The sequence below is a fragment of the Cebidichthys violaceus genome, unplaced genomic scaffold (assembly GCF_023349555.1).
Source record: "Cebidichthys violaceus isolate CVI_PGR_0920_01 unplaced genomic scaffold, fCebVio1.0.p SCAF_14, whole genome shotgun sequence".
Lineage (NCBI taxonomy): Eukaryota > Metazoa > Chordata > Actinopteri > Perciformes > Stichaeidae > Cebidichthys > Cebidichthys violaceus.
The window spans coordinates 2376092-2397578 of record NW_027176307.1 but is presented as its reverse complement, the minus strand read 5'-3'; the positions used below and the strand labels follow the sequence as shown (position 1 = coordinate 2397578).

The 21487-nt window shown below is 37.9% G+C and overlaps 1 protein-coding gene across 1 annotated transcript in view; it reads left to right on the top strand.

Moving 5' to 3' along the window:
* Positions 1 to 19146, top strand: part of scara5 (scavenger receptor class A, member 5 (putative)) — a 61761-nt gene extending 42615 nt beyond the window's left edge. Inside the window, exons 9-11 of the mRNA XM_068708224.1 lie at positions 2901 to 2966; positions 12145 to 12333; positions 18996 to 19146. Coding sequence (XP_068564325.1) covers positions 2901 to 2966; positions 12145 to 12333; positions 18996 to 19129 — 389 coding nt within the window. The 3' untranslated portion in view covers positions 19130 to 19146. The remainder of the gene's footprint in view (positions 1 to 2900; positions 2967 to 12144; positions 12334 to 18995) is intronic.
* Positions 19147 to 21487: the final 2341 nt, after the last annotated feature.

Sequence of the window (21487 nt, the reverse complement as noted above, 5' to 3'; positions counted from 1 at the left end):
GTTTGGAGTTCTGGTTTTGGCAACCTGTTGACTATTATGTCCAATATTCACTTGCATTTTAACTCTGTTTCGGTCTCCACCAACTTCTCAGAAACAGTGGGATTATTGATCATTTTCACTGTAAACAACAACGTGCTCCAGCTGAAAATTGTATTTATGTGCTGAGACTGAACAATACAGTTATTTTGCCAGCTGTAAAACCAAAACAAAGTAATTGTATTTATTGTTAATACAAACAAGAAAGAGAGCCTACAGCCATGCTAGCAACAATGACAATGCTAAAGTACTAATGTGTAGCTTGTTAACATGACAGCATTGGCTAATTACAATGCATCCAATAGTTGTTGAGATAAATTGGTGAAACAACAGACTAACTTCTCCATCCACACAGCTGCTATTATGGCTAAAATTGTTATTTAGTGAGGCTTTAAGAGCTTAAACGTCACATATTTACTCATAACTGCCATTTATTACCACCAGCATGCAACTTTACGAGTGCAGTTTGAAATCAAATGCCTCTGTTGTCTCTTTTGGCTTAGCAGTAGCTTACCAGTGTGTTTGGTTTTTCCTGTTATTTAGTTGTTAAGGTTGTAGTCAAGATGGAGGTGACACTGAAAGCTGAGACCCGTTACAGGCAGGGTGTGGTGTTAGATACACTACTCAGACATGGACACACACATCCAGTAACACATGGGACAGAGTGCCACCTCGCCTGGCAGCTGCCCCTGTGGTCTGGGATGTGAAATAAAGATTAAAATTAAGGGTGGGATAAGTGCCGACTTGAAGCTGATCCTCTTATAGCTTCATGGCAAAAACAGACTTGTGGTTTCAAACCTCATGGCTGAAAATTAGCAACGAATGGCACTGAGACAGACTCTCTCTCTTTCCTGATTCGGAGGTTATTCCCCAAGTTTGAAATAGAATCATATTTTGAAACGAAAACAAATGAGAAACAGACGTATCCAAGATGATGATTGGAGGGAGGTGTCGTGCTTGAACATACCGTAATTTTGCAGAAACCACAAATGAGAGGATTTTCTCCTCACATTGATTGAGCTGTTTTTCAACATTCAAACATCTACACTGTAAAGACACTCCAAGAAATGATCTTGACACTGGTACCTTTATTTCAGTTCTACTTCTGTCCACTCTTGTTCTGCTTCCTCTAGTTCAACCTCATTCACCTCACGTAAAAACAACATTTAACCACAACATTTAGAGGTAAATTAAGAACCGGACGCAGGGCTGGTGTCCTCTAATATACATATCATAAGACAAGATTACAGGGCAGAATTTCTTTTTGAGGCTTCTGCAAAAAAAATATACAAAGGAGAGGAAATGGGTATGAGGTGGAGGAAAGGTTTTTAAATCTAAACCTGTCAACGGTTAAGCTGTTTCTGTCTTATTTCACATTTCTGCCCCCATGTGTGCTATGTTGTGGTTGCCACTGTCTGGAGACGGTACACATCATTGGTTTTGGTTATGAGTATCGGGTTCAACTGATGAATAGGTTGACAATTGTTGGTATTCTTTCAAGAAAGGTCCAATGTGTGAGATCTGGCCAGAATTTTTGTTTAAGACGTACAGTATGTACTATTAACAGAATGTTAGTTGTGATAGTGTTGATGGACTTGTGCTTCAGAGAAATCTACTGAAATGAGCATGCTAACCAACTAGCCCTGGCATGTCCTGTCTTGTAAAACCATTTGTACCTGGAGAGGCGATAATGAGTTTTTGTGTGTGAGTTGTGTATTGTATAATATATGTTTATTGGAATAAAGCCAAAGTGGCAGAAACTAGAAAACGACTCACACCTTTAGCTTGTCCTCGCCGTCGCCCGGAGGCTGTTTCCGAGTAGAGAATGTGGCAACTCCTGGAGACGTACCTCCAGTTAGCAGTTAGCTCAAATTCAGCCAGTGTAAACCCCAGAACCGCGGTTGTGAACCTGGGGGACTGCCCCGACTTCACGCAAGATGAGCAGACTTTCTGTTGCTGCCGTTATACACTGCCCCACCAGCCCACTGTGCCTCTCGGCGCTGGGGTTTTAGCTGGGAGAATTCGAGTAGCTTCGGCTGCTGACTGGGTGTCTGTCTCCTCTGGCGGGGTGGTCTCCTGATCGGGGGAAGGACGGGACGACGGTGCAGGTCATTTTCTAGTTCCTGCCACTTAGAATTTAATCCAATAAACAAACTATCAAATTATACACTGACCATACAGCCCCGGTTAGTGGCACAAACACACAGATGGCTAACGGAACGATACGCTGACGCTATACTTAAAGATTATAAAATAGCAGTGTTACGCAGACCTGCTCTCAGCAGTTTGGTTGAATGTTGTATGCTCTTGCCCTGCTGTTAGTTAGTAGTTGGCTTTTTTTATAACTGATGACTGTAAATTTAGATTGTATGGACCTTGTAAAAGAGGTGAAATGCTGCCCCCTATTTATTTGGAGCATGTAGCTAGAGATTACACATTAACTCTTTAAAAACTGGATATTATTAATACAATCCCTAAAACAGTTTTACTGCTATTACGTTGTTATAAGTGTGTAGTTAAAAGTGATTATTTGATTTGATTTGTTTCTGTCATAAATAACCTAAATATAACACACTTGTCCAAATATTCATGAATCAAAAAGGAACATAACCAACAAATAAAAGACAGATTCAATGCAATATAGTCCGTGGACATGCAAAGACAGAAAAATATAGGATTAGGCCTAAATAAAGCTAAATAAAACAACAAACTTTAAATAAACTGCAAGTTGGCATCTACAAAGTAAAGTAAAGGTCAAGTATAATGTTTGTCTAAGAATGAGAGTTGTGTTTTACCAGCTCAGATTGTATTTCTTGTCCAGTAAAGTCGTATGATTTCCGGTTTGTTTTTCTGTTTGTCCTCAGGTGACAGAGGAGAAAGAGGTTGGAAGGGGGAGAAGGGGGATCAAGGAGACAGAGGAGAGAAAACGGGTAAGAGCTGATAGGTGGGTTAACAGTGTAAAGGTGTGAAGAAAGAAGTGGCAAACAGCTAATGGATGTGGATTCTTGTACTGATATCAAGACAACATATTTGTCTGTGCCCGCCAAAATGTGTATGATGATTGCAAAAACAATTAATATGACTCTGCTTTGGTAATTTACTCTACTTGGTTTAAGGAACAGTCGGCCATGTCCAAATCACATGTTTTGCTGACCTAACCATCCCCCCTAGCCTCCTTCCTTTGAGGTTTTGCAACGCCATAACGGCATGTCTCTTAACTTCTTGCATTTTAGAGAGACAATAGTCCGACTTTGCACCGCCCAAGAGGTCCTTCTCAGGCAAACATAAGGTTGTTTTAGCACATTTGAAGACTGGACCAATGCTGTTGGTTTTAGGGTGAAGACAGTGCTTGTTCCTTCCCAGTCTGTCCTGGCTAACAATATATTTCTTACATTGCATGACAGCTGGATTCTGGCAATGTCATAAGATCATTGTGAAGTCGGGTTGAAATTTTTCCACCTGTTTGAACAAATAAAATAGAGTAATATAACTGCTCAAACTAATGTATGAACATCACTTTTGAGTAACTTACCAACCATTCACCTGGGTTTGGGATCTTCAGGGAAAATTGTGATCAGATACTGCAAAGAAAGATGAGACATAAACAGATAAATGTATAAGATGTTTATTGCAGAAAGCATTACCCTGAGCCGTTAGGATGCATTATAAGTGATTGTATCTTCATGTAAACAACAGCAACATCAGATTGTATTACTCTATTTAATCTACATCTTAACTATTTCAGACATCTGCTAAATTTCTGTAGTTCTGTAGTGGTAGAGTGGTAGCTTCAATTTATGCCTATCGTGTGTACTAAACATTACATTAGAGTCACAAATATAAGCATCTTATTGACCTAAAATTGTATACCTGGTGATCTTTGAACAACACAGTCAATCCTCAAAGACTTTTCTAAACATCTGGATGAATAACGAATTCCAGTTGGTGCACAAAAGAATATTTTTAACCCATTTCTCAGTCACCATATTTCCTAATCAATTTAGCTAGAACTTTGTTAACCACAAGCAAAATATGAATGTTGTTTTGAAAATATAAAATATTAGAAAGAAAGAGTGACAGGAGAGAAGGGGCAGCGCTGTGACAAATATAACAGATAATACATTATTACATTTTGGTTCATGTTGTTCAAATTAAGGAAGGAGGTATGTCATTTCCAGCTACCGTCTTAATTTAGATTATGAAAAAATATTTCAATGTGCAGTGGACAATTGTTTTTTATCCAGATGGTTAAAAGAGTCTTTGAACCCTTTTGGTTTTCCCAAAACATTTTGACTAATGATTTTATTGGAAAACCGGATGCAGAATCTCTTTGACTGAAATGTACAGTAATGGCAATACATGAGAGGCACAAACATAGGAGAAGCTAGCTACATTTACAGACATTGTTAACTGATTGCATTCAAAATATGTTCATTTAACAAGAGATCCCAAATTTTAGGATGGAGATTTAAACATTTTTAAAACGTTAATTTTACAAAAAATGTCTGGAAAAGATAAAAACACAAGAATAATCAAATAAACTGTTGATAAATTATATAATATTCTACCCTTAACGGCCATGCAGTAATGAAACACTGCTGTAATACATGCACATATATCAGTGCACATAATCCAAAATTGGCAAAAGAAGTTCAGAAATTTACGAGCTGATGACTTTATGAGCCTCATAGATCTCTGCCACACCTGATATCCTTTGCAAAGAGCTGTGGGAAGTTTAAAGGATCTGCTTTTCTTTTCACCGTAATCTCACGGTTTCCGACACTCGATGAAGAACCACATGGCTTAGTGTACATCAAAAGGACTTGAAAACCATTATACATATATACGTACGTCCTGTGAGGGTAAGCTGAAACCTCTTACAAAACCACCAACCTGGTAGAAAGAAAAACAACATTAATGACCCGCAAAACCACAGACATTTCTTTTTTTTGCCACAAATGTTGTTCTACCTTCTACATCAGTATGTTTTTCTCCATGCGATGAGCGATGTGGTTCCCGTCAAATAGACATGAACCCCCGCCCATCTGAATATGCTTTTTCTGCCCGTTAAAGAAACGTCAAACATCAATTCTTTCCTCACTTCATTTACAAGACACGGATCTTTGAGGTTTCAGAGAAAGAAAGGCAGACTGAGACCACATGCTGCTGGCTGTCAGAAATATCGAATCACAGCCTCACTGTTCTTGTCACAAACCTCATGTGGCTGACTTATCGTTTGATGCATGACTCAGATCTTTTTACACTTCAAAGCATACGCACTGCATACGATCACTTACCAGAACGAGCACCAGAATGAGTGACCCAAAACCACTGAAGGTTTGTCTGTGGGACAAAGGACGTTCGTCAACACATGTTGGGCGTTGACACAATGTGAACCTGCCATACAGGACGTTATGTCACCGAAAGGATCATAATCTTTAGCTCTTGCGTAAACCTCGACAGCAAATGCAGTTTACAGTTTACATGACATATAAACTGTTGTGTTACACATTGGTCTTCTAACCTGTAACAATTGATGGTGGTGAAAAAAGACTTGTTATACCGAACTCTCTGCATTCAACTCAAATCTTTTGAATTGTAACTGTCCTCGGTGTTTCACATTTTGAGAGTATGTGCTGGGTCTCAAGAAGCATGCAATAAATATAGTAAAGAGAAGGACAGAGCCGCTAACATTAGCCTAATAAAGTATCAACAAAGTGAGGAAACCTGTACCCCCTCAAACTAAAATACCTAAGGTGGCCTGGATGCACCACTGTAGGTGTAAGTTACTTAGCTGGACTTGCTATAGATGGTGGCTTATGTTAGTGAAGATATACACACTTGAACCCATTCGCAAAGTTGTGAATCTTTCAATGGTTCCCTGCAGAAACAGATAAGAATATCATGAACTGTTCTGTATCACTTAGTTTTGATTTTTAGGGTATGGCATGAAATACGTCTGACATTAGTTGAGGCTAAAGTCCAACAATTTCCCTATTATAATTCCCCAAAGACGTTTTCCTATGTGTATGTAACAAAACACCAAATCTTTCATTTTTGGGGCATTTTGTGTAATTTTCTCTTGACAGTTGATGTATTACAAGAGTAACTGGAAGTGATGCTTACACACACAACCACACATGCATACACTCTTGCATGTGTTCTTACCTTCAGCTTGCAGCTTGATCTCGAGGGTCCAACACTTAACAGGTTGTTTTCACAATGGACCTGTGCAGCTACAGCGATCCAAATATACATGATTTCGGCTTGGGACTCATGAAAACACGGTGTTATTATTTTTATTTGAAGTCAAGCTAAAAGCTCTCCTTAGTGTCACCCTCCAACATCAGTACTGAGGACCATTATCAGAGATTAGTCAATATACGTATTTATCTTCTACTATTCAGTTCTCCCGTATTATTATGTTCTTTTTATTTTCTGCATTCAATTATCTGTTAGCGGGAACAGAAGAACCTGGCTCCCCCACAGTGTAGTTTAATCTAATTTTATTAATTTCTAATTTGCAACCACAGCTAAGCAAACACACATGCAGAACTACTGATGCTGAGAACACTTTTAAACAGTGGGCAGTCTTTAATTTGTTATTTTTAATTTTATCTGCAGAATCAGGTCCACTTTGACCCTTTCATCTGCGGCTCTGTTTAAAATATTCAAATCGATCTTCATTTGAATGATCCAATATCGATTCAGTCTTTAAACCTGTTGGTCCTGCTCGGCGAGCCTCTGGTTCTGGTTATTGCAGTGAGACCTGGCCATGTGCAAGACTATAGCGAACCTCAGTTGCTACAGTTGCTACGGGAGCTGCTACACTGAAGTCACCGCCAAGCTTTAAGGCAAATGTCTGGTTGCAATTTATATTTAAAAACTATGAAGACAGAGAAGAGCTGGACAAAAGATGTGCCAAATTGAAGTGAACTATTGTGGAAATACTACAACTCAACAATAAAATAATTGTATTGTAACTGAAATATCCATAATTGAATCGATATTTAATAGAATTGGGAAGTCTGTGGCTATATCCATCCCCACTGTCATCGTCTTCTACATGATCTTAATTTTTAGTGAGCTTTAGTGGTGTTTTCAGGCTGCTTTTGTCACCATTGGATAGAGCCAGGCTAACTCTTTCCAGTCTTTATGCTAAGCTAAGCTAACCAGTTTCTGGCTGAAGCCTTATATGTACCAAACACATATGAGAGTGGTATCAATATTTTCATCTAATTCTCAGCAAGAAGGTGAAGCATTTTCTCAAATCGTCAAACCATTCTTTTAACATATATCACAGTAGTATTCAGGTCTTTTATAGTCAGCGCTTCTTTTAAAAGTCATGCTGCATCAAGTATCACATATCATTGCATCCATTGTAAATCCATTAAGAGCCTCTCAAACTTTTGAGAATAAATTATGAAGAAACTCTTCAGAAATATTTAAGTACTTTTAAATATATTATAATCGTTCACTTGGCTGAAAAGTAAATCACGGTAATTCCAAAAATGAATAATAATAATGATAATAATAATAATGCTTTAGAACAGAGGTCTTCAACAGGGGGTCTGCGACCCCTAAGGGGTCCGTGGAGGTACTTTTGTTTTTGTTTTTCCCAACAAATCTGTCCATTATTTGAATAGTTCAGCATTGTATGCAAGATAACAGGTATGTTTATGCATGGCAGTGGCACTAATAGACCATCACTCATTTTCATTTCCACATTTATGTTTAAAATAAAAACGTAAATTTGAATAGCTTGTATGCATGATTATCATGCAATTGACAGACAATGTTGATATTGGCATTGGTATGAGTTGACGAGGTATGTTTCTAAATGGCAGTGGCACGACCACCCTACTCACTGTACGTTGCACATGTTTAAAATAAAAACATGAATATTTGAACCTGTGTATTATTTGAATAGCTTATTATTGAATGCACAATAACAAGGTATGTTTATACATGGCACTAGGCCCAGTTTAATATAAAACACAATTTTATACAATATATAGTAGGGGGTCCCTGCTCCATCTCTCTATCAGTTTGGGGGTCCTTGGCCTGAAAAACGTTGAAGACCCCTGCTATAGAATGTAAAACAAAAACCACATGAGAGGCACACACTGGTTTTTAAAATGTGCTTGTATGGTACGCCAAATTTTGAGAGTGCAAGACTGGCCAAGAAAATCAAATTAGAAGCAAACAAATGGTGCTAAACAGGAAGAGGAGTCAAAAGAAGAAAACATAAAAAGAGCTAACATTGTGAAAGACAACAATAAGAAGGACATTTTCTGAACAGCTGTGGTTAACTGTTGTCCTGAAGCCATTCAGTCCTGCTCAGTGCAGAGCCTCCCTGCCTGCCAGATAAACATTAGTAATAGGCGATCACTCCCTGTTCTGGCCTTGTTCAGGTACCGACAGTCTGGTGCTGTAGCTCCGCCCGGCCTCTGAGGCTTGAACCACTTGGACGACCCTCAACACTTGGAGCTGGCTGGTCTAATTTTCCCCGGTCATTATATCTCATGCACAGGAACAACAGGCTTGTTGTCCAAATTAGTGAGTTTATGGTGAACCACTTTGTTGGCTGCCTAAAGTGAACATGAGAGCTGTCAGGCTGTAAAGAGGCAGGATAAGTTAGACACCAGGGTTCTTGATTCTTTTTATGCATTATGACTTAAAGAAGTATTTGTTTGGATTGCTAACTTCACTCGTTATTGTGCACAAGCTTTATGGCTCAGTAAAAGGCATTAACTACATAAACTTAAGGTCTTAGTTGTAAGTTAAAGTCTTACTTTCTTACATTTTAATCCAAAAATGAAATTTGTGGTTTTGACATTTTTTTTTAATGATACCAGAAAACGTTTTCACCAAACAATGAGCTGCCCTTAGCTGCTGTTGCTATGCCTGTTAACCACTCTTTTTTGCCCTCTCTATATCAGGTTCTTTTGGCAACATGGGTGCAGTTATTAATCAATACAATGGTCACATCCTTTTTGTAAAATAATTAGTAACAATTCTGGTTTGTATACATCCAATAATACAATGTAGAGTGATACTATAGACTACAAACAACACTTATTTTGTTTTCCTTTCAAGCACTGAATATTATGCTAACAGACTGAAGCTAAAATTGCATGTTGATCCATGTAAAAGAAGATTAAAGAAACAACATTGTTTTTGTGGAGCAACTTAGCTTTATTATAGAATTATAGCCCTGTATGGTGAGGAAAACGTATGATTATTTGGTTTGAAAATCATCCTTGTTTGGGTGCATAGCTTACGCAAATAAATCATACAAGCTAAAGAGGTTACATTTACTCTTTATTGTTTGTTTTTTAACTATTTTAAGAGAAAAGGCTTTGAGGATAAGGATTAACCAGTTGTGTTTGGAAAACTCAGTCCACTCAGAACCTTTCCTCTTGTTCCTCTTCCTCCTCATCTTCTTCCCAGACTCTCTCATTTGCACAGCGGGGAGCCTCAGGCACTTTACGGGGAGGAGAGAGAAAAAGATGAGTAGAGTAAGTCAGGGAAAATGGTATTGTTGATTTCTGATCTTTAAGATACCTCCTACCTTCTAAAGAAGTGTCAAAAATGTGCTGCAATCTAAATAAAATCCAATATTAACACTAATTCAATCAATTCAGCTGATAATAAAAAGAACTGTACTGTGTTTGTCTGTATCCCATTTCTCCCGAACCAAAAAAAGATAAAAGCAGCTAATTTCATTTTGTTTCTCAGTGACTAGAAGACTAGAATTGAGGGTACATTTATACCACCAAAGCTATAAATTACTATTAGCAAAAAATATGTATCATGTGTGTGGAAAAAGTTTTTTTTCTGCTGCCATTGGAACAGATTTTTGTATGGTGGTTGATTTAATGACATTTAAAAGTAAAGTATCCTGTTCAGAAGAGTAGTTAACCATCATAAAACGTATCAATAACTGTGATACTTCATCTTTATGCCAGCGAAAAGTCTTCCAGGTTTTACCCAACTTAATAGGAATTTAGAAAAGAGGGACTGTATTGTGTTTGACGAGTGAACAAATAGTTTCAACATCTGTTTCAGGTAATTGAGTACTCAATTACTCATTCTTTGTTGAAAACTGAGTATGTGCTATTCTAGCACTCGTTGCTTTCCGCTTTCAGTCACTTTAGGTTTGTCGAGAAAGAAGAGCAACGGGAGGTTGAAAGTACACCTAATTTCTGGTTTCAATTTGCTGGTTTTCTGCAAGAATGTGATACAAATATGCGCAGCAGATATGATTGTGTGATGTTATGGTAGGTATTAAATTATGATGGGCTAGTGAGTGCAAACTACTTGACTATCTAATCAGAGTTAAATAGTACACAGTTAGAATTTATGATGGTCTGATGAGACTAATATCCTGTCCAGATACAGTGTCTGGATTTACTCTCCAGCACTTTGTCAACAGTCTCGGTCAGCGAGCATGTCTTAACACAGAGGATAGTGTGTGTGTGTGTGTGTGTGTGTGTGTGTGTGTATGTTTACCTCTCTTTCTCATTTTCTCTCTGCGCTCTCAAAGGTGATAAATCAAGTCAATTATACGGAATAGTTTTAGGAATACGAGATGTACATTGGATCCATGAAGCCTCAGCTAACACAAACACACTCACACACACACACACACACACACACACACAGAGACACACTTCAATGTGATTATAATGTTATACGTTCCTCTATGCAAGTTGTTGAGCAAGGCACTCCAACCCTGAATTCAGCGAACTGGCTTTTTATTTGTTTTTTTTAATATCCTGTTATATATTGTGTTAAAAATCCTGTTTTTATTGATTCTAGAAATGTGGTGGCACTTTATAGATTAATTCACAAAGATCAAGTTGTCTTTCAGAGTTTATTTATTGCAATAAACAGGGTTCACATTTGCAAATTCGGATCTCCCAGCTTGCTAGGTTAGAAAGAGGATGAGAAAGAAGTTCAGATGAAGGTGCTTATGCATACAGGCGTGTGTCACAAACATCCCGTATTCTCACTCTTAGCAGGTGTCTTTTAATAGACACGCAGTATTTCGACTGTACCTTCACAACCCTATGTCTAGATAGTCTCTTTCTGCCTCTGTCTGCTGTGAATCAATGATTGAAAGTAGCTGAACTTTGCATATAATAACATTGGCTGGGAGACAGCCGTTTGACACTTTCACATAGGAAGCAGAATCATAAGTGAATAGGATTTTACAGCTAAATACAAGAAATTAGCAAATGTCTAACAGTGACTTTTTAGTATTACATTTTTCATTAGCTTTACATCCTTATACTTTCACTTTATTTGTGTCTCAATACACTCAATACTTGCTATTTGGCGTATGTTGTACATTTCATGGTTTTTGACATGTTTTATAGTGTAGGCCTTTATATTGGATTGGCTGGAGTTTTGTTTACTTTGTCTGTTTACAGATGCATGAAGATTCAAAGATCGAATTTGTGAATTTCAAAATCCTTCATACAGTATTCTGTCAAATTCCAGTGATTATTCCCAGACTATAGATCATTATGTTCAGATGATGGTCAGCAATCGCAGAAAAATTACTTTTGGACGGAACGTCCAGTTCCAAATTCTTGTAACCCCCAACTTTTTACAAGGGGGTTCATATAACAGGAAGAAAGAAAAAAGTGACTTCACATGGGAATCATTTTATTTATTTTACTTTTTGAATCAAAGACTATTTATGTGGTTTCTGGATAAAAAAACTTCTGTTGGAAACAACCTTCATCTCTGCTTGTTGTCATATTGGTTTGATTTACAAGGCTTCATTCAACTCATAAACACAAATATCCTGCTCATTTTGAGTTCAAAGTCATGCCAACAAGTGACGGATAAAGAGGGTCATGTGTTCTTTAAATATAGTCGTGTTGGAATAAATAATAAAGACTCCATTTTCTGCACACTAAGGAGCGTGATGCTGTTTGCTACAAACTTTTTATCACTTGGAGGATCCAATAAACACATTCGATTGTAGAAGCAAATATGTATTTAAATGCCAGTTCATGTGTATTTGCATACATATTGCAAAACGTCACATTGCATACAGATCCTTATGTTAATGTAGGCTTGTGTGTGTTGCAGTGGAGGAGACCCTGGTGCGGCTGGTAAACGGGTCAGGCCCTCACGAAGGTCGTGTGGAGGTTTTCCATGAACGCCGCTGGGGGACGGTGTGTGACGACGCCTGGGACAAAAAAGATGGGGACGTGGTGTGCAGGATGCTGGGATACCGAGGAGTCGCTGAGGTCCATAAGACCGGACGCTTCGGACAGGGTATGGCCGACACTCAAACATATACAAGCTGTTGTTTTCCTGCCATCAAGTGTATATTTGAACCACCTTACAAAGGAATCTAGTTTATTCCATTCAACTAACTCACAAAGCTAACATTAGCTTAGTTAGCTGTCCAGCAACAGCTGATAAAATCTGCAGTTGCATTGTTGATTGTCCAGTATACTGTACATAGTCTATTTATCATTCAGCCTCATCATCCAAGATGTGATTCATTCATGAGTCCAAAATCAAACCCTCAAGATAAACAGTATGCAAGCACGGGCATTGAATAAACATAATGTAATGATATCAAACTGTATTTATGTAGTATTTTTCATGCACAAAATGCAACTCAAAGTGAGGGTAATGATTGTCTGCTCTTTCTTTTCGTTTGTTCTCAGTTTAAACAACATCATATTGTTAATTTTGTTAATTCTTTCTGTAAAAAGAGTTTGGTTTGGTGTGTGGTTTGGCTGTTTGGTCTGTGTTTCTCAGAAGTGTAAATATGTTTTCCAAAAGTTACAAGTGGGAAAACAACTGCTCCCTCTGACATTTGCATTAGGCAATACATGTCCGCATAGTTGCAAGGATCCATGAGAGTCCATGAAACATACATTTTATACTGCTCATGTCTGCAAAGATGTCTGTGATGCACTGCCCAAACTTTATGACCTCAAGACTGTACATGCCTACAAGAAAAATATGTTATCTGTAAACATCTGTCTCAGGGAACTTTCTGCTGTTTTTGTGTACGATGTAGATAGAAACCAAACGCTCTCTGGATGCCAAGTAGTTAATCAAAAAACACAGATTTAGTGAATGCATCAGCTGTAGTAAAAGTAAACACCACTATTAACTACAGTAAGGCAAGTAAGAATAGAGGATATTTTGATTATTAGTTTGAAGGTACTCTCCCTTTAAGCTCATTCTTTGTGAGTCAGTGGTCATTTTATGGAATAAAGAACATCTTCATCAAGACAGGAAATAAGTAAAAAAGAAATTGCCCACAGCACAGATCCATGATGAAGTTTACTGATGGCAGTAGTTCTGATTTTTACGAACTCTGCATTTTTTCTTTTGCTGTTGCCTGGTTATACCTGCAGTAACAATGCCCTAAAATGCTGCAGGGATTAATATTAAGGTTTTATGGGGAAAGTTATGCGAGCCAGATGTCGTCAAGAAAGAGTCTCGGGGGTCATATCCATCTCTCCCGCTTTCTTGCTCTCTGTCTCTGTCTGTTTCTCTCTCTACCTCTCCATTTTATTTCATTCACCAAGTCAGCCTTACATCATTCCGAGTCTCTGTCCAAGCAGAGTTGTTACCAATAAGTCTGGAAAATTGTGGGGAAGCATGCCTTTGATCAAGGGGACGACCTCCACAGCAGTAACTGTGACATCACGCCTGGATCCAATTTAAAACTATCTGCACTTCAAATACATATTTTCAGATGAGACAATCACCTTTAACATCTTTTAAGGCTTTCGTGGCATTTCTCAGACACAGATTGGCCTCTAACTGTTGGATAAATTAAATTAAATTATTTATGAAATATTTATTTGCGCATGCCATGGCAGCATTTGACAGACACATTGGTCCAATGCAACTTTGGGAGCAATTTGGGGTTCAAGACACCGACATTGCTATTAATGGCAGAGCTGCTGTACAAACTGAGCTCCAGTCGCCCCATGAGGCTAATAAAAAGAATCAGGATTGCAATAATAAATGCCCAAACTAAATAATAGAAACATTTAAAATGATTGCAATGCAAATAAGATCCTTCACCAGTCCACCAGCACACCAGAGATGCAAGAGAGAGTGTATTTATAATCTCACTAGAAACCAAAAAAGCACCAGAACAGAAGCTTTAAAATGTAAAATGTAAAATTGCACAAACAAGCACAAATTGTTCTTCTTGTGTTTTAAGTACTGTATTTGTTAGAAAACTAAACCATAAAACAATGCCTTAGATATCAGGCAATCATGTCTGTGCTTTTTAATAATATATGAAGTATAACATTTAAACATATGGTATCATATATGTGGAAAGTGGTCACTTTTACTCCTTATTAGGACAATCATTACATGACAATCTTACCACAAGGTCTATTTAGTAGCTTCTTTGGAGCTTTTTGATTGTATCTCACAATTGTTCCTATGTTTTATTTTGTGGTGAGATTTTTATGTCAACTACTGTAATGATTTTTACGTCCTACTTTGAAGCCAACATGGATGGAAAGTCCTTGAAGTGCTCAGAAAAATGTAAATTTGAACATTGACAATATATTTGATGACAACACAGGCTAACTTTGTCTGCTGAGGAAGATTGTGTGATACAAAATGTGAATCTTTCTTTTGTTTTCTTTTTTATTATTTATTAAATTATATATATTTGATTAGCCACAGTATCACAAATCATAAATTTGCTTTATGGGGTTTTACGATCTGTACAGTTTACGACACCTCTGTCCTCTGACCCCAATTAATGCAAGAAAATACAAAACACAAAACACACAAAAAACTTTATTGTAAAAACGGAAAGAAACCAGAAACCAATAGAAACCACTAGAGTATGTGTGTACAGAATAAACCAACATAGTAAAATTACAATATACACAATCAAGATGACAGAATTATGGATAGACTGTAAACATGTATGAAGAATAGTTGCTTTCTTTGCAGAGGTGAACAGTGATTTCTAGCTCCCATGACGAGAAACAGAAGAACAGTTGCTTGTTCCACCTTATAATCAGTGAGAAGACACAGACACCAGCAATCAAGCAGAGTGAGTTACCGAAGTTAGAAAAAGTGCTCTTAAACAAAATCCAGGACTGACTGATTTTCTAGGTTTGTTTTCTTTTTGTTAGCAGATTTATCTTTCCAATCATTGTAAAATTGAGTGACTCTTATAAATCATGCCTGGGTGTTCCTTTAAAATCCCAAACAGATGAATGTTTTTGGGGATTCAACACTTATTTGTGAGAAGTGTCATAAGTTTGGTGAGAGCGGCGTGACCCCCCGGCCTGCAGACAGTGCAGTAAAAGTGTGTTGAGATCCAGAATAAACAGTTTAAAGGTCCGTGTCCATTAAAGCAAACCTTGAGAAGGCACAGCAGCTGAACAGCTGGGGCTCATGTTCTCCCCAGTGCATACCTCATTTCCACCACGCCTGCATGGAGACACGTGCGCCTGCTGCTTCCTGCTGCTTCCTGCTGCTTTGAAGATGTCAAATCTGCAGCCAGCTTCTCTTCTGTTTAGTTGTGAAGCAAAGCAGGAATGCTGGAAGAATATGGGTTGACTGAGATGTAGATTTTTGCTGTTTATTTGCAGATATGAGCCTTTAAATGCAACATTTTGATCAGATTTTACAGAAATTGTTTGTGTTCAAAAGAAATAATTTACATATCCTTGTCCTGGAAGAGCTTTTATACCCAACTAAAGTTTGATTTAATTTTGGTTTATTTTTTTCTTAATTAAATTGAGGGTCTAAGGATAGAGAGTGCCATGTGTTGTACAGATGTAAATCCCTTCAAAGCACATTTTAGATTTGGGATTTTGGTCTATGTAAATAGAATTGACTCGATTCAACTTATATTTTGTTAGTTTTGGTTTCAGCAGGCAGATTATGTGTCCAAGTGTTCTTCTTTCTTTGAACTCTAATGTGGTTAAAAGCACAGAACAGGACAAGTTAAAACTGGCAGAACTAGAAATACATCAATTCCGTATTTGTTAGCATTTTTAGGGAACATATACAGTCAGTCTTTCAAACACAATAACACACATGTAATCAAGTATCAGCTCAATGTGGCACCAGAGCTGACAGTGTTTTTGCAACTGACTAAGACTGAGCAAAGCCTTAATGTAACAACACAATTTAAGTGGAAGGACGAGCTGTCTAAGAGTCAAAACATTTCTCTTTTTGCATGAAACATCTCTGATATGTCTGCATGGGGTCAATGTCATATGTGCTGCAGAAACAAATACACAGTTTGACTTATTAGTGCAGTGAATTATCTTTTTAATTATATTATGAATATTTCACAACAGACACTTGAGCTTGTCAAGACTGTCTGATTTATCTTCCAGGCTTTTCAAACAACATATGGAGCAGGGTTCTGTACTGATCTGATTTTCATTCATTTGGATTTCAGTGATACTAAATGAAAGCCATGTAATGAACAAAAACACATTTACACTTCAAAGTTAAAGCCAACAGAGATTTTCTTTGCTAATGAGTTGATGTGTTGGATTTTAAATCATCTCTTATTTTCATGTTCTTGATCTTTTCATGATACCTGTACATAAGAATAAACACTTAAATACAAACACAAGAGAGCCTAAAAAAACACACAGTTTACACATGAAATAGGCATTAATTCCACATTGAAGAAATAAAGAAATTGATAGTTTGTTCACTTTTAATGTGGTACAGCTTAACTTAAAGACATATTATCATTGCTATTAGCTAATGTAGATAAATAATGTACAGTGCAACTCCACCTTTGTCATGTAAAGTACATGTATCACCTGTGGTACACAGTAGGAGTGTACAGTTAACATGAGAAAGCAAAAACACTTAGTTTGGGATTCTTTTGCCATCAGTATTAACTGATGAATTTTGCAACCTCTTGGTCGGTGTTTTGTTTTTCGCGGTTACATATTAAAGCCAGACATAAGACAAAATAATTTAGAAAACTGGCTGAGTTTACTGTGTTTCCACAGTAACAGTAATGTATTTTCAGATGGCCCTTATTGGGTGATAAGTCATATTACTTTAAGTTGTCTTGATCTTGACAGTGCCTTGAACTTTTTGCCAGTTATAGGAGGAAATAATTGAAGTGGAAGACTAATAGGTTTGAAATATTCAAGTTCATGAACCAGATTGCCTGAAGCTGAAGTGCTTTTAATTATACTTCTTTGTTTATGTGAATTTAGATTTTTGTGCTTTTTATCTTTCTCGTCCGTGACTTTGCCAACATGATGTTTGTTATATTGTTTGTTTCACTTCTCTATCTCATTTTTTCTGAGCGCTACAATTTGTTTGAATCCCTCACTGAGAGCTCAGTACAGCCGAGTGATAAACAGTTGTGACAGAGCAGAGCAGCAGAGATGACAGCTACAAGACTCCAGATGTTGCTTTCAGGGCATTACTGATGAGTCAGCCTCTCTGCTCACCTACAGCACATATATCCTTTTAGTCATGTGTCCTCAAACTGCATTATCAGCACTCTTATTCCCTCACAGCTGAGCACCATCTCCTCCGAGCCTCGAAAGAAGTTTTGCAAAACTGAAGGGACTTTCCTTAAAGCCTCCAGTGAGTTCCAGTTTTACAAACAGGAACCAAAGTTTTATAGGGAAACAATATGGCCAAAAGCTCTGCTTACCAGCTGGAACTGTGTATTTTATTAGCGGATACAATATTATCTGATCAACAATTCTGTAAGGAGTACTTGCTGTCTCAACCCGAAGACTTGTATAAACACAATGATGCCGACTGTTTCTGAGATATGTCTCTGCATCTATTAACACTAGCCTTTAAAACCTTTAAACTTCTTATAACCGTTAAACCTTTTGGCAAATAGCAGAGCAACAACTGAAGAATCATTTGTCTGTCTGAGAAATGACTGCACAAAGGTCACCAAACCCAAGAATCTTTATCTAGCTCTTAAAATGTGAGAAGAGAAGAAGAACACAAGCTGAGTATAGATGCTAATGCAGCTTTGTTACTGTGGTAATGCTGTGGGAAACTCCTGCTTTCTGCATACCACAAAAATAAATACACTGTCAGAACCATTCACTGGGTTCAGGGTGTGTTTGTATTGAGTTTAAATATGATTTCTAATAGATAGAATAGAGTAGATATGATTTCTCATGAAAGAAACACTATGTGTGGCACTCTCAATCGTCAGCTGTTGTGCCGCTGGAGCTGCTTGTGATTAACAAGCAGCTCCAGCGGCACAACATGTTCCCTCTCATTGGCTGCAGTTGCGTCATATTTGCATGAATGAGCCATCGCAGACGTCACTGAACTTGGACCGCTAATGTCGAAGTCCAGATGCGATTTTTATTTTACGGTATGTTTTCGAGTTGTCTGTGTGTCTTTTCCTGATAAAATAGATACACATTTTAGGAATGCTATAAGTATGAACAACGTTATATGTAAGCAAATGTAAATTTATGTTAACTTCTGCCAAGTAGATTTTCACATAGAAGGAAGGAAAGAAGCTTAACGATTACAATAAACATAGTAGTTAAAGATAAAAGAAAAAAACAAATCCTGCAATAGCCAAGAATAGAAAATATGTAAAATGTATCTGTTATAAAATGAAAAGAGCTGTGCAGTGTTTAAAATGAAGATGAAGATAGCAATATTGGTCAAGGTTGTTGGGGCTTCCTGAAAGGAAAAACCTGCAGACAGAGTTCTTCTCCATTCAACTTGAGCTGCACTGTTACATTCACACGAGATATGCCGGATTCTATGCAGCACTACCAACATGCTCTTTCAATTTTGTGGTTAACATAAGGTTAATGTTAGAAATGCCCAGCTCTCCTTGTCATCACAACGCCTACATCCACCTTAAGTCTCTGCAACTTTTCACAGTGAGTTAAGCAAATTGTCCATTTCGTGCACTACAATGTATAAATTCTTTCCTCCTTTCTGTGCAGGTACTGGTCTGATCTGGATGGATGACGTGGCGTGTGACGGGACCGAAGACACCATCCACCAGTGTAAGTTTTTTGGCTGGGGCAAAACCAACTGTGGCCACGTGGAGGACGCTGGTGTGACGTGCGTCGTCTAAAACCCTCATGATCCTGACACCGCTGCAGCGGCCGCGCGTCTCCTCAAACAGTGCCTTCAACTTTCAAGAAGCTACAAGGCGCACACCGTCCTCCCATCGGCAGGGGTGTCACATTAGCAGTATGTTGTTTTTTACCTGCAAGAAAAGTGACAAACTTCCATGTTGGGCATGAATCTGCAGCTTTCTTAGAAGTTCATGATTTAAGATTTGATTGTTTTAGCTACAAGACTGAATCATGGGAGGAAGGAAAATGCTAACATTTTTCAGCATCTTTGAGCAACCACATGATCTGGGGATGACAGTGCGACAGGACTCTTCATCAGACTGAATTACGGAGCTCACCTGTCTTCAGTGAAGGCCGAAGGTCAGCTTGCAAAGGCTGCCCTTTGCACTCTGCCCTCAGAGGCTCTTCTGGGTGCAGGTTTGCTTTTTTGACCTCCGGTGTGGATTAGAAGCTAATCCAACATCTTCACCCTCCCAGAGTCTTGGTTCGTCTTTCAAGATTCTGAAACGGCACATAAAGAAACTGACTCAGACATTGACAAACTGATTCTTCATTTACAGGCAGCTGCTCTTCACAGTATTATGTAGTAATGGCTTTTGAGTGATGATACACATACACAGTGTTGCCTTATTTTATATCATATAGCATTACCTAGGAAGCAATCATTTGATGATTAACAGGTCAAAAACTGGACTAAAATTGGGCTAAAATTTCACCTTTTTAAGCTACTTTTTAAGGTGGCCTGTGGAGTTTTATGTACACAAACAAAAGTTCTGTTTGCATTCAGTGTTACTCACCAAAACACATTGTGTATATACTTGAGGTCTAACAAATGTGGAGTACATTTCCTTCCTCGTAAAACCTTTGCAAAGCCAATTCTTTGTAATATTTACAATCACGCATTGTTTACATCCATGTTTGCTAGCTAGCAGTCTTCTTCTTCCTTGGCTTTGTTGGCAACGTGCTATGTTTCTATGTTCATTACTACCGTAGCGCTGTTTTTGGTTGTTTTTTTAAACTCTCCTCTAATCAATATTTTTACATTTTATAACCACAGAATTATTACTAACAGGAAATCTGTAGAGTTCATTGCTTTGTTGTTTTCCAGCTCGCAAATTCTCATCAGTCTTATCTCCAGCCACAACAGTCAGTCAGGTATTTTTAGTCAAAACAAACATATCTGCTTTATGTTTCCTGCATAGCAGCAAAGGACAGGCAGTAGTTGGTGGAGACCAAAACAAATCTAAAAGGAGAGGGAATATTGGACTTCCATCTATCAGGTAGACAGAAACACGACTCCAATGTTGTTCTGTGTCTGCCTGATGTGTAGATTGGCAAATATTTGCTTGCACAACAACAAGATACTATATTTCAGGGCTGCCACCAAGCAGTACAAGAATCAATTATTGCAGATGTTTAGCTCAATTTTGACCTCAAAATCAAGACATCTTTTAACCTGCAAATCATCAAATCAGTGTTTATTGTGTGCTGTGTTTTTTTTTTTTTTATGAAAATGGTGGGGGAAGAATGCAACTACAAAGATTAACAAAGTGTTATCGGTGCAGTCGACAAATGAAGTGATTATGAAGAATAGAGAGCAGATGAGTATAAACAGATGTACTCTTGGATGCCTTTGTCAGAGTTCACTGTCAAAGGTTGTGTTGTTTCAGCATTAATGCTTACATGTATGCATACACCAAACCAACCATAACAGACCTCTCTCAGTGGGGTTTAATCTCTTTACGGCTGCTCTTGAATCCAAAAAGGCTGGTACCTCCCAAGTGTCCTAGCAGGAAACCTGTCTCTTTACCCAGTCATGTTTTATATTCAAACAGGCGAAACATTTATTAGTGAACCTTCAAATTTGGCAAACTGTTGAATTCCCTCTGCTCCTATATTTTGGAGTAAAATGCGTCTCTGTAAGCTCTCCTACTTCAAAAAAGTCAAGAATTGTCTGGCCCACTATATTTTTAAGAAGATTATTCAACACACATGGTGTTCATTTAACAGTTTGTGTCCATGTGAGGGAGGAAAAAATGTGTTTTTTAGCTAGAAATAATTGTCTCTACTTCATGTTCAAGTGCCTTGGTGTTTGTTGAGGGTTTCTGTTTTAAACCACAGAAGAAGAAAAAAGGGAGATGGGGAAAGGCAGTCTGGGAAAAGAGAAATGAGGTGAGAAACCAGGCTCAATAGACTGATGTGTCTCAGAAGACGCTATAGCAACTTAAAAGGGAATTTTGGACTTCAAAAGTTGATTGGAGAACTCACTCAATAGCGTGTACTTGTAACAAAAAAACAGGTATAATTTGTATGAAGTCTTTTGATGAAGTCACTTTTGGTACAAAAAGCCACCC